The 26,214-nt window shown below is 41.1% G+C and overlaps 1 protein-coding gene across 2 annotated transcripts in view; it reads left to right on the top strand.

Annotated features, from left to right (window-relative positions):
- WNT7B (Wnt family member 7B) overlaps positions 1 to 26,214 on the top strand; it is a 96,438-nt gene that overhangs the window by 45,959 nt on the left and 24,265 nt on the right. For both annotated transcript variants that reach the window (XM_052790514.1, XM_052790513.1), the window contains exon 2: positions 9,225 to 9,451. In XM_052790514.1, coding sequence (XP_052646474.1) covers positions 9,225 to 9,451 — 227 coding nt within the window. The remainder of the gene's footprint in view (positions 1 to 9,224; positions 9,452 to 26,214) is intronic.

Below are 26,214 nucleotides of genomic sequence, written 5' to 3'. Positions count from 1 at the left end.
CTGTGACACACATTCATCAGATCTCACAAATTAAGCGGGGTATGGTCTTGCCAAGTCTTGGGCTTTGCATGGACTTCTTCATCTTTCCCTTTTAACATTTTCACAGGGGAGAACAGTCTGCTAAACTTTGGACAAAGCCAAAACATACACTCCAGTTATGGTTAATTAAGGCTTGGAACGAATAGTTTGGAAAATGCCCATATCTATGCATATGTCATGTGCGATGGAGAGAGTTTATTCATTCTTACTCGCTATACGAAAAACATAACAAAAGCATGGATTTTACAACTTGAAGTGTGAAATTTTTATTTCTCCATAATATTGAATTGTTTTGGTGTAGACACTGAAAATCTGCGGCTTATCTCTTCCAGCCGTTTTGCTGTTTCAAAGTTGTATTCCCCCCCAGGGGAACTGCAATATCCCACCACAGTTATTCTGCAAGGTAATTTTGCTTTCCACTGTGGTGGATCACTATTCAGCAAACAGCTCTGTAACTTTCTGTTAGATATCAGCATGACTCTTTTTAGTGCTAAAGGAAAACAGAAATGGGATGGAAGGCAAATAGTAGTGCTAGACATCAATACCAACTGCAAGTGCTCAGCAGGCGTCTTGGCATTCAGGAATGGACATTTTTGTGACTGATGGTGGAAGTTGCTTGGTACTTTGCAGGGCATAACACAGGTGTGTGGATGCTTGCAAAACTGAAATGGTAGGTCTTGTTAACTGTGTTTATATAGCTGTAAGAAAAACATGGTATGAAACAGAAGTGTTTCAGTTTGATTTCTAAATCTGACAAGGTCCTGGGTTTTTAAAAGGAATCAAATCATTTTATATCTACACCATTTTTCATTAAACTTACTCAGATAAGTTCAATTATGCCGTGTGTGTCACCACTCTCATCACTGACAAGACCAAAGCAGGAATATTCCAGCCTTTCACAAATTGCCACATGCATGCCAGGAGAGCTGTTGCCTTCTTGCAACTTCCAACACAGGCATATCAGTTTACTCTGGTTTAGCAAACCAAACGCTTCTTGAAACCCAAATTGCTTTGGAATCAGTGTTTCCCACACTTCAGATATTTTAACATCCTATTTTACTTTTATTGATTTTTATATATACAAGATGTCAATGTTTTCCACCATATAACAAGATGCCCCTAGAATAATGTGATTGGCGACGCAAAAGAAAAAGCTTGTTATATAGTAGTTTGCCATGCAAATTCAAAATGCCTGCTGTAAGACAGCAAAAGTCCAATGTAAATGTAAATGTCCAATTTGCCGGTGCGAGCTATACAATAGGGCATTATGAGGCATGTGAGGCATTTTTGTTTTCTGTGACTCTTCCCTTGGTGTAAAAAAATTGAATACAGGTAAACTAGATATGTAACAGGTCTTCAAGATATCCTGTTACGTATCAAGTGTTGCCTCACTGGCTGATGAATAAAAATTATTACACTGGATCAGCCATGCACCAAATAAGCTATGGGTCAACTTACAGTCAGATTGGATTGTCATTTTGAGGATAATTCTCAGGAGACATCGTGCCAGAAATGCTCCTGACTCTTAGATACTTTTGCTGTCTCTTGCTCTGGCATGACCAGTAAGAATCATCGAAAGGCCAGTACCAAGCACCGGTGGGATCTGTGACATCTGGTGAGTTAAGAGTCAAATTTTGTCTCTAACCACTACCAGCCCTCCTGCTCTGCCATAATGCTATTTAGATTAGGCTCCTGGGCCTTCACTTGGAGTGTCTCGCATTAGGAAGCCAAAGCAAGTGCCACTCCCCAGCTCTCCTCCATTTTGGGCTCAGGACCGCCGGCGATCCTATGGTTTTGCACAGCAACTAAAGACACAGTGCAAGCTACAAACCCTTCTTGTAGAGGAAGGCGCTCTGTTGAGTAATGGGGCTTTTACCGCCTCCATTTTGTCTCATAACGTTCACACCTGCCCTGCTGCTTCTGGTACTCGGTGGAGGCTTTTCTCTGCTATACACTAGACAACTGGTCGGGTAAACGCCGCATCAGCAGCGATTGCATAAAAGCGTCATTTCTGAGGAGCTGAAAACGTGCGGGCCCCGAGGACGGAGCCGGCGCTCGCTGCCGCGGTGCGGCCTGTGAGCGCGGGCCCTGGGGACAGCAGGCAGCCCACCGCTGCACCAGCGCCGTGACCCGGGGACGTGTCTCCGCTCCCCTCCTTCCTCCTGAAGCCTCTTCGTTCGCTGCCAGCTTCACAGCAGCCGTCCTGTGCCTCCCAGCTGGCACGAATCCGAGGTGCTGCCGATGTCCCCCCCCCCATCACTATTGCATACAGGGTCGGGGTCCTTGTTCCCACTCCTCTCCAAAGCACGCATTTAGCCTGAGGCACGCTCTGCCCTTGGGCGAGCCGTCCCTCAATTTACCTATCCCACCACTTTTTCATTCTTGACCACGCCAGCAACCGCGCTACCTAATCTAGTAGGCTCCTTTTTTGGGTGACCTCCGCAGAGAAATCTCTGCCTTGCCTTTGCTGGGAGCGAACACGTTGCTGTCCACGGCCCCCGGGTCCGAAGGCTCGGCTTGGAGCTCCAGCAGAGACCAGCGCACCGCAGGACGGTACCGTGCAGCCCTATTGGATTTCCATTTCAATAAGACATGCGCCGAACAACCGTTTCCCAAAGCCGGCAGTGGAAAACAAAATTGAAAGCCTAAACATATGCAGATGTCATTCAGAGCCCGGGACGCTCCTGCCAATTTCTGCGACTGATGCACGCTCAAAATATTTACTTAGGAATTCTTAATTAAGTAAACCATTCGGTAGTGGTGTACTGTTTCAGATGTGTTGCAGTGTCATCACAAAATACGTCGGTGGCTCCTTTTAACAGAGAATCCATTATGGGGATTTTTTTATCAGAGGCGGTGGGGTAAGTTTTCGGTACAGTGCGCCGAGGTTGAAGTCGTTCAGCTCCTGTGCTGTTAATGGGATTCGTGCGGCTAAATCCCTTCATTCCTTGCTGAAAATGAACCCCCTGCCCAACAGCAGCTTCAGGTGAATATCGAGTAGCAGGGTTAGGGGTGAGATCACGGTGACCTTACGGGCGCCTATTCAAAGGGCTTGCAGTAAGGCTGGCTCAGCGGCGCAGGGGGAAATGTACACTGTGCTGCTGTGCAGCCAGGAATACAAAGGAGTGAGGGTGTTGGAGAAGAAGGTGTAGCTCCTGAAGCCACTCCTGGCTTGCAATAAAATATTATTTGCCCAGGGAGCAAGGACTGGTAAGAAGAATTTTTAGGACAGGGTTTTGGTTTTTTTTTAATCAAAAGTTTAAAATCAACTTGGTTAAGTGCTTCATCTGTATGGAAGGTGTTGTTGGTTTAATCTCTCTGTTTTACATCTTCTCTTGGTATATATTTGTTGGAACTGAATGTTAAGCTCTTTGGAGAAATCTCAGTACACATCTGTGTCTGCACAGCAGCTTGGGGACAACTCTGAAGGCTGGTTAGTTACTGCTGTTTATATGTGGATAGTTCTATTTCATCATTTTGTCAAAATTCAGATTCTTCTAACAACAGTAAAAATTAGAATTTTCCTCATGTAGTGCATGTGGTTGTACAACTGTCCATTTTAAGGATTTACTTTATATTTATGTATTTTCTACCTGTGCAAAGACTCTGAGACCCTCTACAAAATAGTTTGAGTGACGACCTTCCTATATGTGAAATTCATCTGAAGTTGCAAGAACATGATAACATTTGAAATCAATGAAATTACTAGTTAAGCAAATGCCTACATTTGCAAATATAAAATAGACACTCGAGAAAGCAAATTATGAATGAGGATTACATTTGTCTCTGACAAGCAATACTGCATTAAATTTTATGTTCTTAAAACTGACATGATTTTAAGCCTCAGTGTTTAATTTCTGAAGTGTTTTCAAAGACCTTTCACTTCTATGAATTGCTTGGAATATACAGTAATTAATTTTCATGGTTGTGATCTTTCAGTTTTGTGAAAAGGAAAGTTGTAGCTGTTTAGGTCCCGAAGAGAAGACATAACCATAATAGGAAATATATTTTCAGGGACAATTTTCATTTTTTTTGCAGCAGTAGTCATCTATGTTTGCATAATTAAACAAGCATTATTTCAGAAAATAGGCTGAAACTTGTCTCCCACTGCCATGAACTTTTGCTTGCTATGACTGCAGTTACAGTTATTTTTTTCAAAGAATGAAAAACTTGACATTTCAGGATTCTGATGCAGAAACCAAGCCTTTGAAAACATCGGTCCTCAGGTTTAGTTTGTCAGAAGTTTGAACTGCAAGGTCCTACCCAAGCCCAGATTTAGATCAGTGGTTTTTTCCTTTGGATGTAACTCCGTTTATAACTATTGCTCCACTTCAGTGCTGGTGTTTCCCTTGGATTAATGACTAAGTGATGAAGAAAGGTGAAGACTCTCCACATGCCAGCCACTACCGTTAATTGCTTAGGAAACGTGACATTATTCCACTAACGCTGTTTAGTTGGATAACCCATGTGGATGATATTTAATTGGATAACCCATGTGGATGATATTTAATTGGATAACCCATGTGGATGACCCAACATAGAACTCGGAATCGCACGTGTGGGGTGGGGGCTATCACGGTGTGAGATGGTGACAATTACCATAAAGTGCACCAGAAATCTTAACATAATGCTGCACTCAGGATTTCCTTGTGATAAGACCCAAGGGAGTTTGCACCACAGGGAAAGATTAGATGGGAGAAGATGCCAAAATGTGGCATGGAGGGATGGATCTGCCTTTTGACAGTTATAAAGTGAAACATTCTCCATCTATTAAAAAAAAAAAAAGTAGCTTTCAACCTGCCAAGGGGCAGGAGCATGGCACAACCCTCCTGAATGTGTGATGGACACACAAACTGAGGGATGCCACAAGAAATAGCGGACAGGAGGCTTGAAATGCTGTTGGGTGCATTTCTTTAATATAAATAAAGTTTTCCAAAACCTCAGTTTCATGATTCAGCATTTCTTTTGGCACTGAAATTATAGTAACAATTTAAAAGTAGGTTAAACAAGTCTGAGGGAATATGCTGGTAAGTTCAGGCCAGAGAGGGGGAAGTCCCTGGAAGTAATAATAAGAAAACTAAGACCCCCCTCCACCCCCAATAATTGCAGTTTAATTACTTTTATGAGGAATGTCCTAAAGCACTTTACAAACACATAATAATTACGATATCCTCACAATACCTTCCGAGGCAGATACAATCATGCTTATTTTGTGGATGAATAAACTGACCCACTGTATTAAAATACTTTGACCAAGGCCTGCTCCAAAAACAAGGGGACACCAGAGAATATTCTCTTTAACCTGATTGTGAGACAGTAGCAATGTGTATGGAGGAAGAAACTAAACTGAAAATTATATGTGGGGTAGATACTGTTGCTAACTCTTTCTTGCTTTTTTTTTGTTTTGAAAGTCTTAAGTTTTTGCTGCCCAACTTGAGATAACAGTTAGTGGAAACTCTGGGGGCTCAGCACTTTTAAAAAAATTATGTCAGAAAGTTATCTCATAGCTTTTATCAGTATTTTTATTTTTTATTTTTAAAAAGATATTTATATAATATACAAATAATTTTTATATATAATTTTTATCAGTAATTTGGTCACGTGGCCTCAGTAAGTCAATGACCATCGGGCATCCAGGGGACCAGAACTGCCGGTCTTGTGCACGTGTGTCAAGCATCAACTTAAATTTTGAATGTTTGTGCATGTCTGTTTCTTACAACGCAACCCCGGATTCCTTCAGGATTAGGTTTTCCTAGAAGGATCAGTGTCTGAAGCAGCCCCTCCTGCAAGGAAAACAGGTTAACAGATGGGGAGGTCTTGCAAGATGCTTGGGCACCTGCTTTGTCCTAGAGAACCAGGCAAAGCCAGGTGGAGGAACAGTGTAAGGATGAAGCACAGCCGGAGAGGCACCCGGAGAACCGCTGCATATGCCAAGGCAGGGAGGTGTTGCGGCCAGGGAGCCCTGGCTGTTGCTCTGCTCTGAAGAATGGCTGTAGAAATTCACCCTTTCCTCAGCTGACCCACTGCCTGTGCATCCCGGCAGAGAGCAAGTGGCTGACCGGGGTTCCCTTCAGCCTCCCTCAGGGAGAAGAACCACGGACTAAGATGTAATGGCAGAGTCCCCTGTCCCCCCGGCATCTTCAGGTTACTTACTCTGTACGAGACATCTTTCCCTTGCCATAACTTTAAAACCATGGAAGGGCCAGACCTGGATCCTAACAGGATTTGGGAAAGGGTCCTGGCAATTTAAAGTCATCAAAGAGTGTATGTTTCTGAATACAATACATCAGCTATAAAGGAAAAATACTTTTCTTTGCGTTTTACTGCAATTGTCGTGGTTTAACCCCAGCCAGCAACCAAGCACCATGCAGCCGCTCGCTCACCCCCCTCACAGTGGGATGGGGAGAGAATCAGAAGGGTAAAAGCGAGAAAACTCATGGGTTGAGATAAAGACAGTTTAATAGGTAAAGCAAAAGCCACGCACGCAAGCAAAGCAGAACAAGGAATTCATTCATCACTTCCCATGGGCAGGCAGGTGTTCAGCCATCTCCAGGACAGCAGGGCTCCAGCATGCGTAATGGTGACTTGGGAAGACAAATGCCGTCACTCCGAACGTCCCCCCCTTCCTTTTTCCTCCCCCAGGTTCACATTCTGAGCATGATGTCCTGTGGTCTGGAATATCCCTTGGGTCAGCTGGGGTCAGCTGTCCCAGCTGTGTCCCCTCCCAACTCCTTGTGCCCCCCCAGCCTCCTCGCTGGTGGGGTGAGAAGCAGAAAAGCCCTTGACTCTGTGTAAGCCCTGCTCAGCAGGAACGAAAACATCCCTGTGTTATCAACACTGTTTTCAGCACAAATCCAAAACATAACCCCCTACCAGCTACTGTGAAGAAAATTAACTCTATCCCAGCCAAAATCAGCACAGCAACATTTTCAAAATGTACATCTTACTTGATGTGGAAAGTCACTGAATTCAGAGAGATATAAGCTCCATGAGCTGTGAAAGAAAACAACACTTTACCTCTCAGTATTGAGAAGTGCCTGATTTTTAAAAAAATAAATATTGATACTTTCCCCTGTGATTTTCATTAACTTTTGAAGCCGTAAGTTTACACATAAAGTGCCATTGTAAAGGTCAGAGAATCTTATTATCTCCACATCAAACATGTTTTTTCGAAGATTATCGTATCTCTTGGAAAGTCCTGATTTAAAGACATCCTAATTTAAATATTTTATTCAGTTGTTTAAGTAGAGGTGGGCCAGAAACAAAACCATAGCTCAAAACCTGCATGAATCTTGGGGACTTGCTGGTTCCAGCTGATACTCCAGCTGTGTTGCTCAGTACCCACAGGAACATGAATTAAAGCTACAGATCTGAGCACTCCTGCTGCAAACACTGCAAGTGGTTGGAGCTGCAACTACATTTTGTTCTTGTTTTTGTTTAATAGGTAGCAGCGCATGGCATGCATGCTCTATGTTTGCAATACTTTGTCTCTACATCTATAACCCCCCCCCAAGCCATAAATAAAAAAACACAATTGGCAAATTTCTAATGGATTGTTAACTTTGGAAAAGATGCACAAATACCTATTAAAGGCAGAGTGAATCATCATGGAGTTTCCATTCCACAGTAAAAGCGGTATTTCATTTTGGCCGGGGAAGAGTTCTCCATTTCACCCTTTTTGCTCTGGCTTTACTGTAGTTTATTGAAACGGCAAAATTAAACACTCTGATTTTGAGTGCAACATTTATGTAATTTTGCAGTTACCTTTGTGATGAAGTTGATAAATTCCTATAAAATTCTTCAATTTTGTTTAGTCAGCATTTTCCAAAAGGAGTATTTCCAGTTGGAAATTTTTAACTCTAAGAAGAAGGGCTTAAGTCAGTGTTCAAGATGGAGAGGAAAGTAACGGGGAAGTTAGTCTGTATCTTGTTACTAACCTATTTATATACGGTGACTTCTGTTACTGTGAGACTCCACTTAAACCCAAGATGTTGCAGCTTGATCTGGGCAAGCATCTTTACATTACAGAGGCAGTCAACAACAGCATTTGACATGAAAATGAAATTACCCATATGATCCAATACCATCTCTGACAAGCTGAAGAGAGGAGAGGGTTTGTGGAGATAGATACTTCCTTGCAGGTGCTGAGAAGCATCGATGCTCTCAGCACCCAGGTTTGCCAGCCGAGGAGCAGGACAGCCAGCTGAGCACCGTGGCAGTGGCTTTTCCAGGCTTTGGTTGCATAGCTGTCTCAGGGTCCATCACACTATACTGAGCAAGGCCTGTTTTGCTAGTACAACTATACTGCTCTCTTTGCTCCTGCTGACTTGTCCAGAGCCAGTTGAAGCATCCTGGCACGGGCCTGGCTGGTACTTGGTAGATGCGACCTGAGGCATCACTGAACGTGTACCCATGTTGTCTTATCTTTTAAAAATATTACCACTTAAAATGTAGCCTGTAAAAATGTTGAAAAGTGAGCTGAAAAATGGAAAATAAATGCTCTAAAGTGAAAACATATGGCAGGTGCAAGTTTATGCAAACTTTATAATGAATTCTGAAAATATACTTGAAGAATGAGAACTACAAAAGTTTCTAGTCTGGATGGCACATATTAAGGATCACTCCTATGTGCTCCATGATATCTGCCAGACCTAAAAGCACAGTTATGCTGCTAAAATTTCATTAATGACCCAATACCCCGAGTGTAATAGTGGGCAAAAAGGTTGGTAGCATCAAGTCATTCTCTAAATTGTGCTTAACAGTCTCAAATGAGGATGGATGAACTGCCTGCAGTAACTAAGATGCTGAGCCTGAATCTACATAGGCCATTCAAAGCAGACAGGAGTTTCAGAGATTCGTGGACAATCATCACTGTTTTTTGCTTTTAAATATGTCTTGCTTTCTACATCTCATCAGCTGATGGCTGTGTGTAGGACTGGAAGCAAAAGTGCCAAAATTCCATTTCTTTGTTGTTTCTGGCACAAATCAGATCAGGAATTACTGCAAGATTTCCAACCTCTTTTGCCAGACCAGAGAGGTTGGGATAAGTTGGCATAATTATAGGAACCCAACTTCCAACCCTTCCCCTTTTGCCCAGTGTCTTGCCTGCCACATGGCAGCGCGTGGCAAAAGCAATTAATGGCCTCACTTTCGTTATAACGTGTCTTTCTGCTTTTTTTCTTCAGAGCTTTGTCATCCGTGGTGGCTTTAGGAGCTAATATCATCTGCAACAAAATCCCAGGCCTGGCCCCGCGGCAGCGAGCGATCTGCCAGAGCCGCCCTGATGCCATCATTGTGATCGGGGAAGGGGCACAAATGGGAATCAATGAGTGCCAGTACCAGTTTCGGTATGGGAGGTGGAACTGCTCTGCGCTGGGAGAGAAAACAGTCTTTGGACAAGAGCTTCGAGTAGGTAAGGGTGTCTCTAATACAGTGCTGAAGTGAATACACTGGGGCTGGTTTTCTTTCAGCTTTCTCACTGCAGTCCTGCAAAGGTCTATAACCCTCCGGTATTTGCCTACTGGAGTTCAACAGGGATGCTCCACGAACAACTGTGGTCTGTATGCTTTCACTCATTGAAAAGTAACTGGCAAGTGGCATGAAATCTCTAGTGATCTCTAGATGAAGTCATTCATATCTGTGCCACTTCATACCCAGCAATGACGCAGGTGCTTGCACAGGCATCCAAGGACACAGTCGTCACACCCTGTGAAAAAATACTTCCAGTTGTCATCCTGTTAGAGGATGCCGTGATAACTGTGGTGCATATTATGGCCAATCAAAAGGGAACTAAAATTAGCTCCAAAAAATCCCTCTGCAGACTTCCCAAAAGCTTAAGTAATGGGAGAGTCCCAATCAACTGATGGAAGTATAGTGCATACGACACTGGCCTTCCAATATACGCCAGTGGTACATATCCATTTTAGTGTTGCTATCATATTGTAAAGAAAATACTGCAAGTGATTTAAGGCAGGAAACCTATTCAAAGAAAACAACACAGAACCTTGGCCTGACAAGATGTTAGCTGGCAGAAGTTAAATTGATCACTTTCCATTTACCCTATGTCTGATTCTATTTCATAGGGGAGATTATGCAAATTTTTTCCAGCACTGAGATCATTATTTTCCTCATGACCCAGCTGAGTATCCTTAGCCTGTTCCTAACCTTTCCTCTCTCCCTCAAGGGCTGCCCACTTACCATTCCCCATACTGTCTGCTGCTCAGTGTTGGGATAATATTTTGTAGTGTGTGGCTCTCACAAGGGTGCTCAGAGTGATACCATCCAGCTTCTCAGTGGGGTTGTAGCCTGTTCTTGTGTCTGATTCTTCTTTGGGTGACATCTCTTTCTTGAATTCAATGGTTCGGGTGAGTCTTGTGCCTCCAACACAACTGAATGTGGTCAGACACAAGATCTCGTTAAAACTGTGAAAAAAAGGCATAACATTTCATCCCATCAGTGCAAAGAGGAAAAGACTTACATGGTGCTTTGGTTGTTACTGGAGATCAAGGCTTTGTTTTTTTTCCAACACCCTTGTGAAATGAACGCCAAAAGCTGAGGTACGCTTAAGTCATCAATGGAACTGAATATTTTTTCAAAGAGCTTGCAAGTCTGAGGTCTGGGCTTTTTAAGGGCACAGTGGCCTAGCTGTAAAGTGTTGTAATTGAATAAAGCCATTGGCATCAGGGGAACTGACTGACTTACACCCGCAGAGAATCTGTCATATTCTGTGAGCATTACTCCACACCAAATCACAGAAGTGAAGAGGGCTAAAATTAATAATAAAAAGACCCAGTAAACCAAATCAATGGCAAAAGAAAAGTCTGAACTTTTTGAACTTCGGAAAAAAGTTTGGTAGAATTTGGTTTTGACGCTGAAAAGCTAGCGGTGAGGAATTTGCTCATCAGTGTCTCTTCCCATATTTGTCCTAAGATATTTCTAATTCTGTTTAGCTAATACTTCTTGCCTAACTTGTTTCTTAAAAAGAGTATAAGTGGAAAGCATTAAATATTCTCAGAACACCATATACAGGAAATATAACCTAACATTTGACTTTTACCTTCAACATTAAATGAACCAGAAAAACATCTAATCACTTGCCTTGACTATTAGAAGCACAGGTCTGGTCCTCCTTGGTTGGTCTTATGCTTGTTTGTCTTAAGTTGATGTCCAAAATGATGTTGCTGTCAGAAAATATACAGCTGCCAAGTATGCCACCGTTGTACTTCTTCATGCTATGTTGCCTTGATCCGCCAAAGCTTGCAGGCAGGCTCTGACCCTTAGACAAGTAAGTCCTCTTAACTTCTGTGAGATCACTTATGTCCTTGAAGAGGCACACTCCGGAGGGTTGTACCAGAGTCGGTGTCATCACTAAGCTTCCTGGTGAAAAGGCTTTCACCACTTCTGCTCTCCTCTTCAAGCTAAGCGTCTTGCGTCACCTCATCAGCTCCATCCTTGTACTCATGAGTAATGACCCTCTTCACCAGAGAGACTCCTTTCATCCTCAGAAACCTTGCAAGTGAGCGCAGTCCAAATACCTAGAGAGGACTACAAGTTGTGCCTGTGCTTTCATTCTGAACATTTCTATACAAAATAAGAGCTACAGGGAACAAAAATTGTTTGGCTTCAGGATGGACCAGCTATCAGGTTGGTCAGACTAAACAAAATTTGAAAAAAACCAGGGTTTTCTTGAGCCACTGTTCAGGCCATATTTGCCAAAATGTTCACCAGATTCTTGACCTCTTCACCGAACCTGGGTGGTTTCTTGCAACTCTGAAATGACTGATGTGGAATTTGGCGGGTTCTTTTATGGCTTAACCCAAACACAGACGAAACTTGGCAGTTACAGCTGAGTTCTGCTTTGACATTTGTTGGGTGTGAAACCACACAAACTCTAACGGATGGAGAAAGTTTACATGACCCCTGCCAGCTGAGCCAGATGAGTTCCATGCAGGTCTATAAAGGATCCCATAATCCATATGTCTTTATTTGTTTTATTAGTAGAGTAGCACCCAGAGATGATGTGGTCAGTATCTAGGAAAAGGACAGGGTTTCGGAAGTGGTGTTATTACGCCAGTGAGGGGGGAAAAAGTAAAAAAAAAAGGACAAAGCTTAAAAAAAACCCCAAACCACTTAAAAACACTTAAAGGTACAAAATACTTGTAAGCATAAATATTCACATGTGTAACAAAACACATCCATGTCTGACACATACAGAAACTCTAAACCAGACATTTTGTTCTGCCTGAACAGACTGAAGGAAGGATTATGACTAAAAAAGGCAGGCACGTGTTTCACTTGACCCCAAGGAAAACTTATCTAGCTTCTTACCAGAACTGCTTAGGGAGATGAACAATCAAGGCAAGTTATTCAAGTCACAGGATGGAGAGGGCGAGTAAGCTATGATAGTGTGATATTAATTGCTCTCTGTATGGGAAAGAGAGGACCTACTCTTTAGCCACTGGGCCAAGGCTCTACCACTAGCACTGACAAGCACAGATTTACGGTTATTCTAACTCGTATCCTGATGTAACACTCCCACCTCAAACTTCAAAGCAAACCGCCAGACTCACCCAACATGAGGTTTCTCCCACAACTGTGCATCTGTTGCCAGCACCACGTCTTGGGGGCCATTATGCTCCAACCATGCATGTCTTCCAGCCACAACAAAGCAGCAGCCAGAAGGCATGACACAGGAGCAAATGTCCACCCCTGTGACTTGTGGGGATCCTACTGTCCCAGGGGAATTCCCAGTAAGTTACCTAAGCTGGATCGGTGCTGAGCTATTTTTTCAAAGAGGTGCTTCAGTGAATGAGGGCTGTACCACCTATATAATACATGGGAGTCTGTATTAAAAACAATTGGAATAGTTCAGAGGACAGAATAACAACTGTAGAAATTATGTTAGGCATGGGGCATTTGTGTTGCTGTGAAAGATTTATAGCAGCCAGAGATAAAAAGTGATGGAGAGATCCAAATTAGTAGCATGAACAAAGGATGTAGCATGGGATGAATTAGCCAAGCATTCTGTGTAGTTTTTTTGGTATATTTTTAGCTGGGAACTTTTCCATAATCATGCCAACCCCAAAGAAAAGTCAATACTACACTCACTTTACCCATCCTGTCCCTGTACATACTTGTGTTTGTCACCTTCCTGCACTCATCCCTAGTTTTCATGCCAGCTCCTCACATAAAGTCATCTTTTGTACTCTCCACTCATTCCTCTTGCTGTAAGCCTCTTTCACAAATTACCTCTTTAACAAATGGATTCACAAATTAATTGGTTAACGATATATCGTTATTACTGATAACCATCGAGGAAAGATAATTGTCCTTCTAATTTTCTGAAGGCAAGGACCCTGATCTGGAAGAGCAGAGCCTCTGGTCCTATCAGGTTATTGATGCAAAAGAGCTCCAGCACTAAGGACTGGTCTCTAGTCCCTCAAAGGAGGGTTGGAGCAATCTATCATGTAGGTAACTCTAAAAGTTAGAGATCATTAGTAACAGTTGGAAGCAAGTAACTCCAGGCAAGAAGCAAGCAGTACAGCCCCTTGAAGTATGGAGTCAGAATCAATAATGGAAGTGAAACCTACTGTTGTTCTTTGAAAGTGGATTATTCTGGCTGATTATTTGTGCATTCACCATTTCCTCTGGAATTCTCCAGACTGAAGTGCTTATCAACAGACTGCTTTTAGCAGTACTAAATCCAGGCAAAAATGAGGTGTTTTGAAAAATATAGCTGTCAAGATATCATAAGTAATCTGTAGATGTGTCCTTTGGCAGGCTCATGATGTGGAAAATGATCATGATTTAGCAGTATTCATTTGGCAAATCATTGAACTGCATGTCTGACAGGGAAGAATAAACAGGCAAAAATAAATAGGCAAAACCCAAGGAAGTTCTGAAGTTTTTTTAAAAAAACCTCTGACCTTTTGTATTGATCTGTAGATTTCTGGCATATTGAAAGGATGAATCTGAAGTGAGGTTAAAGCCCTGTTTACCGTGGGAGGTTTAGGAAAACAACTTCTTAAGAAGCTTCCTGTTGCCACCTATTCATTCGACTTTTGGTCCACTCTCCAGGCAGAGAAGGGGAAGGATGGGAGAGAAACTACAGTTTTAAAGACTAACAAAATCTGTGCATGGATTTTATTAATTCACAGGTGAAGAAGACTTTACAAGTTACTTTGAGAAACACAGTCAGAAAATAAAGTTGAATGTCATGGTTATATACAAGCATGCACTCATACACACGCACACATAAACTGCTTAAGAAGACAGCATAATTTCAAAAAGAAGATTAAGAAAGGGAGGGAAACATCTTCTGAAGGAAAGATACTCATGAAAAAAAATGATTCTTTCTGTATTTGCACTGGAAACAGGTAACTAAGTCCTCATTGGATCCCAGCGTTTCAGCTGCAGGCCTGAAAGAACATGGGAATCGGGCATGAAAGATACATAAGTGATGGTGTCATGGAGAAATGGTTGGCGTCTTATCATACATGCTGAGGGGGTGTCAGTCAGTAAATTATTCTTGGTTCAGGCCATATATAGGCTTAATTAAATTTGGATTCGGACTCACATATGAATCCAGTCATTTTTATTCTGGGCTATGATGGTGGTTTAACCGAGATGCCAAATGTTCATAAAAACCTCCTACCAAAAATGGGAGGAGTAGAGAGGCTCATTATTCTCCAAAAATGGAAATTCACGTCCAAGCAGACACATTAATCTAGCACAGTAGTGTCTAGCATGGGACGAGTTGGCCAACTTGGAAAGCTTGACTTGCAGTATGAGCAGAAAACTTGCAATACATGAAGACAGGCGGCATTCTTAGGAATGCTTTACAACCATACTTGTGCTTTAATGCTATCAGCAAATCAATGAAGGGAACCATAAATGAATCCAGATAGTTTGCCTAAAGTAAGTACATTTCTATCTCACTTTTTTGCCTTTCTTTCCTCCTGCCATTTCTTTCTCTGTTGCTTTCTGTTCTCATTTTCCAATTTTTTTTAATTGATTTATGTTGTTAGTTATATATTTATTAATGCTTAGTAATATTCATATATCAGGTTGACTGTATGTTTATTATTCTAACATCTGTGTATTTATTATGGGAAAATCTATCTTTACGGACTTGCGTTATATCCAATAAAAACAATATGGGGGAAAGAAAGAAATCATACAGCTGGAAACAATTTGGAGGGGGAAAATGAGTTGGAATTAGATTATTTTAAATGTGATACAGAGCAGGGTACACACTTCACGGACGGAAAGGCAGTAATCATTTTTGTCGTAGCAGTAGGTGCTATGATTGGTTTAGGCATTTGTCAGTTATTGTGAACCTCAATTGCACAGTGGCTTTTGGACCTAATGTGGAAAAATTTCTGGTTTTTTGTTGTTGTCATATAGCATGGTCCCAGACAACAATGTCCTTGGAGTGTTTGAGCAACTGTTCAGAAAGAAGCTTGTTTTCAGTAATTTGAACTGTGTGTCTGCGTTGGTGCTAGGATATGGTAAAAAACATTCTGGTGTGAGAGCTGGCTTCTCAGGAGATGGCATCAGCTTTCAATTCCTAGTGGAGCAGGCTGCCTGGGGTGCCAGGAGAGAGGTGCACAGGATGCATTCAATCAGCTGTACCAGGACTGTGTGCAACTTCCAGAAGACCACGTAGGACCAATACAAACCGGGTCTTTATTACTCACATGGCCACCTTGAAGTGACCGCCGATGTCCATTTCACAAAATGTCATCTGGAGCCGTTGCATTTGCAAGTGTGATTTAGTTAAACTAGTAGGTGCTATAAATACCATGGCAAATTTAATGAGCTGTGGCTTATGCAAGGATAGTTTTTAATAGAAGTACGGTGGTGTATAACAAGATGTATAATTCTTGGTTATTTAGAGAGAGAGTTTTCTCATTATTAGGCTGAATTAAAAAAAATAATAACAAAACATGCATAGTGAACCACCATCCATACCAGCTGGGTAACTGACAGGCAGGCAGAGGCAACTGGTAAAGAGGAAAAAAAAAAAACCCCAAATCTGAGGACATCCTCAGTGTGCTCATTTCGCAGGAAAGATTTATCACACTGCAAACATTCATTGCAAAGCCTTCTCTTAAAATGTCTCAAACAGCGCATTTCTTTTCACAACTGACACGTTGTTGCTGGAAGGAGAAACAAAAATATCCTTAAACTTAAGGATATCCAGTATATTTGTTCTAGCTTGTTAGATATATATTATTGCAGAAGGATTTCAGTTATGTCAGTGACTATCCCACAAGTTGCCTTACAAAGGTAGGAAGGCCACGCTGGAGCAAAGCTGGGCTATTCCACCTAAAGACCCACGCGCTTGTATTAGTTACCCTACAGGCTGTAAGGTAAGTACTATAAGGCATGCAAGCTGCCTTACGAGGACAGTTTTTCAGTGCAATTCATCTTGATGGAAAGCGAAACAGTGCAAAAAAAGCTGTGATAATCTAGTAGTTACAAGGTAAAGTAAGTGAGCGGGCTATTTTAGTTTGCCTTATCATCTTTGGAGGAAATTAAGGAGTTGATTCAAACAGTTCATACTTTCTGAGTGTAGAAGGGTGGGTAAGATTTCTACTGTCACAAATAGCAAAGCAAGACAGTAACCCAAACCAGAATAAGAAAATAAACCTCCCAGCTGGTGGTAGCTGAGGTTGGGAAGGACTGGTAAAAAAGTTATGAAACAACTACTGTGCTAAGAATTTATATTATTTTAACTGAGGAGTCAGGCTATTGTGAGACTGGTAGGTTCAGACTCTTCTTCATTTTAGTAGGTTTCTGTCACTTGGAGGTGTTTAGAAAAATAAAAATATCTTTCTTTTCTAAGGAAGTACTGTTGTGTTAAAGAAACATCCTATTTTGAGAGGATGGAGGTTTCCCAGCTTAGTGAATCAGTTTTGTGGGCGATAATTTCTCTGTGCTTTAAAAATTTCTTAGATGCCAGAGCCTCATAATTATCCAGTAAGGCTTTAGTAATATTTTCAAAACACACTGTAAATCATAGATGAAAAGATAAACGTGAATGGACAGTACCATTTGTAAATTATGAGTTGAAAGTAATAAATTTTGTTTGACTTTACTAGAAAAAATGTAATTTTGCTACATTAATTTTATCATCTCTACCTCTTTTTCTTTGTCTCCCTATAAAAGAAATGGCTAGCATATATAATAATTTCCAACCATGAATAGACAATTTTTTGCATTTCCCAATTTATATTCTCTACTCCCTAGTCTTTTTGTAAGGTACTACTGTCTAGTTCAAGTGCAGCTCAGTTGTGTTTTCTTCTCCCTCAAGGGTCATGAGTTTGAAGAAAAGTATAAGTTCTCCTAAATTAAAAAGTTATTGTTGCCATTTAAATATTTACCTCTTTGGCAGAAGGCTTGCTTTGAAAGGCAGACATCCTTATTCTAAACATAGCACTAATATGTTAATACAATTACATCATGAACTCTGCATGGCTTGCAGCTGGGTGAGAAATGGTAGATTTTGACCTGAATGAAATCTGGAATTTCCATCCTGAGGGAAGTGCTAACTTTTAAAAATTCTGTTTCATTCCACTTTTACGTATAAAAATGAAGACTTTCTTGGAAAGGATGTTTTTCTGTAGACATTTTCAAACTACAATACACTGATATACCTGACTCCAAACAACTCTGTTTTGGTTTGTTAGTGCACTTAATTTAAAATTAGTTAAGTGCATTGATGTAGATTGATGCAGGGAACTGTAGCTGGGGAGACTCAAGTCTCTGTATCTCATGAGCTCTGCTCTCACATGCTTCTGTATGTATTGTAAGCTATACGGTTCCATAACGCACCACATAGCCTGATAAGAGACATCACATAGCATGACACAATATCTTCCTGTGACCTTAAACCTCAGGTCTCTCAGAAAACAACTGACTGACGTGGGGATGCTGTTTAATACTTTGTTTCAATGGTTCAAAACTAAATGGACCTGGTTTTTATTAAATGGAATAGCTCCATTAAGTGTCAGTATGGAAAATAAACATTTTTTTGGAGAGGGGTGGGTACTTATGGTTCTTGGCACTCTGCAATCATCCTAATAAATATGTAATTAGCTGTAGTGGAAAAGGGTACTGTTATATATAATGTGGCATTACAGGCAGAGTCTGTAATGACCTGTAACGCTGATCATCTCCTGCTCAGCATTGGCCAGAACAAAAATCCTCATTTTCTGTTGCTTTTAACTTTGTCTTTAGCTGCTCAGGATAAAATTTTCCATGTTGCTTTACTGGTCTGCCTTGGGATGAGTGAGTCAGAGGTCCTGTGGAAAAGATAGTATGCAAATTCTAGGCTATTATTTAATTGAATACTGTACCATAATTTGGACACAACAGGGCTAACTGCGTAGCAACATTAAGTTCGGCATTTCCTTACTTCCAAGTGCCTCAGTTGGAAAGTTAATGTTCCTTTAATGTCATTTTTTTCATGTCACTTTTTGTAATAAAATTGCTGGCTACAAATGATCCATAGCATGCTGGCTGAATTAGTTGCTTCCAGTGTCCCAGTCTATTGGTCAATGACTTACAAAGTAATGCACGCTTAAAACAGGAAGGCAAATAACATTTAAAGTTAAATAAAGTGGTGCTGGGCTTAATCCAAAATGACAGGGGCCAAATTCTGGTCCTATTGCAGTCAGTAGAAATTTTGCCACTGCTTTCACCAAAGCCAGGATTTTACGGCCACTAAAAAGTCTCCTTGCTTTTGGGTACAAGCAGAAGTTCAAATTGGAGCTGAATTTCATAGCAGGGACTCAGATAAAACCTAATTAGTTAAATGGAAATCAACTACATGACATCTGATTTTTTAAGTACAGAGCAACCTTACAAACAGGCAGGTGCTGCCAAATCTTGCCATGGCAAGGAAAGGTCTTTATGTAAGATGACAGGTAGTGCGGGACAGCAGCTAACCTGCTGGTATGCGATCCTGTAATAACTTGGGGTTCTAATGACTTTGGAGATTCCTTGAGCTTTGCTACTGTGGTTAACTATGTTGTCAAAATCTCTTCCCTAGAATTACAGATGATAGGTTTGGTCATCTAGTTCAACCTCTACATCAAGCAGGACAGACTAAACATAACATTAGACTTCAGAGTTACATGTGTAGCAGCATCCCTCCCTTTCCTCCTCTGTTCTTTGGGATACGTTCTCTTTGGTAAACCATCTGTTTCTAAATTGAAAAGCTTGAAATGCACAGAGAGGCATTTACAAACATTACGAAAAACACAGCAGTTGTTGATCTCTACATTTTGGTTTGCAAACAAATGTTTTAACATTCAGGCTTAGATTGCCGATCCATGCAGTTTGCTGTCTTGCCTCCAGTCATGAGCAATTTCTTTTCCTAATAAAGTGGCTGGCATATTCCAAAATATTACGTCTGACAAATATCTTATTTACTAATTGACAAAATTTCCTTCCTATCATGCGTGACTTTTTAGCATTGGATTAAATTACCCGTGACTGTAGTTTATTTCTTACTGACGTATTGTATGTCCATAACTGTGAAGTATAATATTATTGTTATTGATACAAGAGTCAAACTAAAATGAAAGAACTAAAGCAAACAAGAAAGAGGACTATATCATCTATTATCTGGAGGCTTGAAAAAATGAACCTAGCATGGTAGTGCTAAGGTAGCTGTTCTCTCAGCGTTCAAACTGGCCAACAGCTTTAGTCGTGCTCTGTTTACCCAGTATGTGCCTAACTTTGAACCCTCCATTTTAAGTCCTATTAAAGTAAAAGAGGGTTTGAAAGTGTTTCACTTTAAATGCATGCCCAAGTGGTTTGCAGAATACAGAAGTCATAGTGAAGGCCAGCAAGCAAGACCGAGCTGACGATGGGTCCTTCAGCTAGTAAAAATTGTTGCACCTATCCAGTTTTGATCAGATTTGGCCTTAGAATTGAAGTGGATCTAGGAGACAACTTTTAGCCACAAGTGTAACCTGTTGCTATCTATAATGCTGTCTCCACTGCAGAGGTTCAACCTACAATTTCTGGGACTGTGAAAGGAAGATGATTCCTAAGACTTAACCAGTGTCAGTGGAAAAAGGTGGGCTCAGATGGCTGAGGAGTCTTTAAGTAGACTGCACTCACCCCAGAAATCTCACTGGTGCACTGGGAGAAGACACTTCTATCTCTAGATAGAAGCTCAACAGACGTGGACTGAATTGCTGTAGACTGGAAAGCTCTATTCAAGTTGTTAAAACGAACAAAGTTTACTCATGGATCATGGTTTATTTATACCTGTTCACTCATTTCTTCATGACAACATGGAAACTCGTTTTCTGTCTGACTCAGTCTCCACCCATGCTATTCAGAAGAGGTCTCCATGCGATGTCCCATCTGACACGGTCAATGCAACCTTGCAGTTTCTGTGGGGAACGGCACAAGAGATAATAGTTTCTGTCTCTGTTGCTGAACTAAAGGGCTTCAGACAACAGAGGCAGAAAAACGGGGAGCCCCTTCCTCACTTCTTTCCTTTGGCCCCGTTTCATACCACATAGCTCCAGGCATTTGGATGAGATATCTAAGATAGGAACCTAGTCAGCCTGTATTCCTTGTATGGTCAAAGAAGAGAGAGAAGCACTTCCAGAGGGCAATTTGGATCTTAATTTGACTGCATGACTGTCTGGAGGTCCCAGCTGACTATCCTGGGAGCTTAAACTCCCTAATTAGGTATCAAACCAGTTAATATCTAATTTTGGTTTGTCCGTGAAATTTTTCCTCCTCTCCATGTACATTTTTCAGGAGAGCATGGGATCCTCTAATATACCTAATATATGGCAGGCATGGAAACGTGACCTTCCTTTAAAGTTCTGGCTATTCTTGGTATTCATCCACTAGTAGTACCTGCAAAAGTTGTCCCAGCTGATGACTTTCAGACAGATACTGGCAAAAAAAAAAAAAAAAAAAAATGCTGCAACCACAGGCATAACTCCACCACTGCTATTTGGAAATTTAAGAACAAGTGGGAGTCCAAAATTACCACCAGATGGTGCACCTATTTAGCAACTGACAGAGACATGTTCCACAAGAAAGGGTAGCCACAGCCTCCAGCAACCCATCAAGTTGCTTCCCCTGCTGTTTATTCTCAGCTGTGATATAAATTGAATGTGTTTGAAACATGGACCTGCCAGTCATACTATTCTGTTACATTTAATATGGAGTATGTTTTCAATCTCTGTGATGGAAGCCTTTCAACTGCCTGGCTAGGGACATGAGGAAGTGGGAAAGAGCACAGCAGATCTATGAATGCATGTAAAGGGAGAAGGAAAGAAAAAGAGATGGGCTGGGAACAGGATAAATTGGTAATGGCAAATGGCAATGGGCAGGCTCCAAAATCAAACATGGTCATCACAGAGCATCTGTGCATTGGTGTTTCATTAAATTGGGCTAGTTCTGGCTATTAATGGTGGGCAGCTGGGAGAAGGTTGAGGTCAGGGCATTTCTGAAGGGTAGTCTTGATGTATAAGTCAATGTTTTGGAAAACTGCCAATGCCAGTATCCCAGATGAAAACACGTGGGATATTTAAGTGTATAGCGAAGGTGGTGAACCTTCCTAAACAGTGAAGTGGTTTTTATTCTCTGACTGCTTCTCATTCCTAAGCACTTGTGGTACTCCATACTCAGAGAAAGATTAGCACAAGTCAATAAGCGTGTATTTTTCTGCCATATTTCTCACTATGTCACAAGACTGTGTGATTCTTTCAACTAGATTTGCTGTAAATCAATACATTATCTTGTGTAGGACACAAGTAGGTGTCTCCTCCCATTCTACTCTACTTGCTTTAAAGAAAATTCTAAAGTAATATCTAGGTTCCTGGCAATCCTCTTTCATTAACATTACAAAATTGATGCAGAAGAAAATATTGTGAGTCTCTCATTCCTTTGCATAGGTGTGTCCTTTACTGCTTTCTATTGTTTTGATATGTTTTAAAGGATGCCCTAAATAGAACTTAATATATTGCTAGAGAATGATTAATTAAAAAGGTTGTTCTTTTAATTACAACTTGACCAGTAAAGAAACGTCTGAGCTGAAAATTTCCTAGTGAGCAAAAAGTGAAAACATTTGAATATTCTTTAACCCGAGAAGTACTCATTCAGAATGGATAAAATCATTTTGCATTCTCTTTGTCCAAGCTGAGAGGAAGACGTCACCTCCAGAAGCTCAATACAATTCCCTTCCTTTCATTTTTCACATACCCTGTGGCTCCTAGTTCAATGTGAGAACTATCATTTTATGGTTAAGGCATGGACCAGGAGATAATGGACTTGGACTCTGTTCCCAGCCGTGCCATATACTTTTCTTGTGACCTTGGGCAAGTCACTTCATACCTCGCTGTCTGGAGACTAAAGATGACTAATTTCAGTGGGGAATTGAAAGGCTTAATTAATGTGGACTAACATCCACTTAAACATTTGTGAAGTACTCTGGGATCCTCAAAGAAAAATGATTGCTGTTAAAGTCTTCTTATCCAAACAGGAAGCAAAGGACAGAAATGTTGTGAAGGGATTTGGTCTTCTAGAAAGTGAGTCCAGGTCTGAAAAAAGACCATATTGAAAAATCCCGGTAGAATAGGCCTGGTGAGATTATTAGCTTAGTTTGCATAAGAAGGAAGTTTGGAAACTTTAGGCAGTTGTCCACAATGAGCCTAAACTCAAATTTCACAAAGAGAAAATACTTACATGTTCAGTACTTACATGTAACATAAAAGAGAGAGAATAAAGCTCACAGGGAGAGTAACTGCTGGTTACTTGCTGTATGCTCGCTGTATGTGTGCTGTGATTCTTCAAGTAAATCTTCCTGCCTGAGACCCTCTTTTTCTAGCTACTGGTGCACAGTGACATCCTGACACCAGTGATGGGGCTTGAACACTTTTTCCCTCCTTCCCTTTCTTTTTCTCCTTGCTGTCTCCCATTTTCTTTCACTTTGGCAGTTCAGTAATGCTGAAGCCAAGTTCCCTTCCCTTTTGTTTGCTTTTCCCTTGTCCATTGATCAACCATTTTGCTTTATTACAGACACTGTAGTATTAACTACAGTATAAACAGAAGCTCTTAGCAGGAGAGTTAGCTGGGATTTCCCTGTCCTCTTACACAACTGAAGTTTCTGCAGCACCACTTTCTTGTTTGTTTTCAGGGATTAGTGGCGATATTCCACATACTGCTGACATAATGAGGCATAAGCTTCGCTCAAAGAAGGCAAGACACTGATTTTTAAAAGACCCTGGACTACTGTGCTACTAGGGATGGGCATGGAAAGTTTGAAAGGTGGCAGACTACCCTCAAATCTGAGTGGCAGTAAGATTGCTGATGGGTCTTTGCACAGCGTGAAGTATTTCCGTGAATACTGTGTCCTGCTCAAATTCAAAGTGTCTGCATGGAATATCTCGTACACCAGCATGTGCGTGCTGTCAGTTTGTGTTAGCCAGAGAAACATGACATCATGTGATAGACAAAAACACTGCTTGGTACCATATAGCCTAATCCAAGACTTTTCACGTGAAACATTTGTTTTGGTTTGGTTTTAAGACATTTGCCTTTCTAACTGGTCTGTTTTAATTAGAGCTCAACCTGAACCACAAACGATAGATTTGAACTTTCCCAGAGTTCAGTGGTGTTCAGATCTGGCTTTTGGTTTGGCCCATCACAAAGACAGGGGTCAGCTTCAAAGTTCAGATCTGGAAACAGGCTTCTATAAAGAGGGGGCTGAAAAGGTTATTTAATGAGACCCATATCTCATTTTAATGGTGGATTTGTAGTAGAGATGCTAGCGTTTTTTAAAAGTACTTTTACGTAAGCAGCATCTCGAAGACTGGTGTTAATACCAATCTGTCTATTTAAATACTCTTGTATTTATACTGCAGAAAGGGACTTGTCCCTCCTTTCCTGGTCACAAAGCCTGGATCTTGGTCTGAAGCTGGAGTACCTCAAAAACCTACAGATTTTTCTTCTGATCTTTGCTTAAAACTCATCCTTTAGTTCTAGGGTATTGCACTTAAAAACAATGGAAGCTCTTTGTGGGCTAGAAATTTGATCATCTTATCCTCATAACATTTAGGGGTTTTGGCTGAAAGCCGGCTAAGTCACAGGGCTAGCATCTGCCCATTTTTGTCAAACTCTTGCAGGTGTGGATCACCATTTTAGGGTGAGCTTGCCCAGTACCTGGCAAAACACAAGCCTAACACAACACAAATAATAAATAACAACCACTAGTCTACTAGATAAGATAACCTGACTGATAGGATTAGCTGGACAGGTTCAGATTAAACACTGATTCAGTATCTTTCATGAGTCCTGAGAAGATTCATGTACTTCTTCCTTGTTTATGTGAATCTTGTCACTTCCCAACTCCTGTCAGGACCAGAAACTCCAGAACTGAAAAAAAAGACTTAGCTCTTGTGATGCTTCCAGACTCATTTTGCAAACCAGAGAGGTTTGGACCAGAATCTAAACTTTGTGTATTTATCCAAAACCCTCTGAGCTCTTTACTCTTTTAAATCTCTTTCATATGTGTGATTTGTGCCGTGTCTTGTTCACTGGGGTTACAAACTTGACTACCAGGCAAAGACCCTTTAAACACCAAGGAGCGTAGACATCGTTACTTGAACCTTGCTCTCCTCCCAGGAAGTTTGTCAGGCAAGTCAAATGTATCAGAAATGTGAATGCCACCACACAAGCAGTGTAAGAACATTTGGAAAATAATTAAGCAAATTCAAAAGCAACTTTCAATCCAGCCCTTTCACCAGAACTTTCTCATTTGCTTTCCACAAATTCTGAGCTCTGACAGGGGATGCCAGTGACTTACGGGGTTACTGCCCAGCTGTTCGCCCTGCATCTGGAAGATGTGATCTCTGCAGTGCAATTAGCAGAGCAGAATGCAGGCTCGTACTGGTAATCTGCAAACCCAGCTTCTCTGCTACAACCACCAAGGAAGGGCTGGTTTGGGCTGGACTGTAAGCTAAAGCCAATGACGCACGGTCCTTCTGCTACCATGGGAGATAGCAAGGGAGCGGTAACATCCTAAACGGCCACACCAAGACTCACCGCATCTCACCTGTCAAACCCTACCTTGCCAAGAATGCACCAGAGACACACATTAAAGCCCCCACACCTAAAGAATGAGTGGTGAGTCACCAGTGATAGTGCTCACGTTATAGATTTGCTTGGGAAATTTGATATATTGAGTTGGTCCTCTAAGGTGTCCTGCCAGGCATCAGAAACCGTGCCAGGAATTTATGTGAGCAACATATTTGTAGGGGAACCTTAATGAACAATATGCAGAATTATCCTCCAGGAGACAATCCAACAGCAATTCCCAGCAAATGCAATGAGAACCTCTCAGCTATGTTCCTATGCAGAATTTTACAAAAAAAAAGGCAACGTTCTGGTACACTATTTGGTACAAATTATTTTTCCTTTTTTGTCAAGCATAGGAAATAGTCTTTTGTCTATGTCTATACAGTTCTGCAGAATATCTTAAGGCCACCTTGAAGAGCAGAGTCACTAGACAAGATGAAAGCATAACAATTTCTGTGCCTGGAAAGTGCTATCCCAGACACACAGGAGCTGTTTCTCCATGACCAGTAGCCTGAAATGCTTTTCAGAGCCCCCAGCCTGGCTGTCACCGTTTCTGAGGTTGGGCAGTACTTCCTCCATATTCATTGCTATTACCACAGAAGGGTGTGCAGATCAAGGTATTTCTAGATGTCATTATTTCATAGTTATTTGACATAATACTCCTCTTGTATTGCTGTTGCAGTCAAAGCTACAATGTGATGGATGGTTATGCCATTTTATGATATTTCTCTGGATTTAGTTTGGAAATCTGACAAATAATTTAAATAAATATTTATTTATTAGATCCCGTCTAGACCAAGTAGATGCCTAGTGTATGTGATTCAGTTTAATAAAAGATACTGCTGCTCTTCATAAACCTTATTTTACAAATGTCACGACTAAGTAGAATTAGTACTTCATTTTATATGAAATCATCCTCATTCTTTACATGATAGAATCAAGTACGATGATACTCTGAAAAAAACAAGAAAAATACGCAAGAATAAGTTATGTTATGTTCAGTAGAATATCTTTATCCTAATCAGTGAAACCAACAAAGTCATCTTCTGGCTTTTA

Source organism: Harpia harpyja, chromosome 6 (assembly GCF_026419915.1).
Source record: "Harpia harpyja isolate bHarHar1 chromosome 6, bHarHar1 primary haplotype, whole genome shotgun sequence".
In the NCBI taxonomy this organism is placed as follows: domain Eukaryota; kingdom Metazoa; phylum Chordata; class Aves; order Accipitriformes; family Accipitridae; genus Harpia; species Harpia harpyja.
This window is presented reverse-complemented; position numbering and strand designations above follow the sequence as displayed.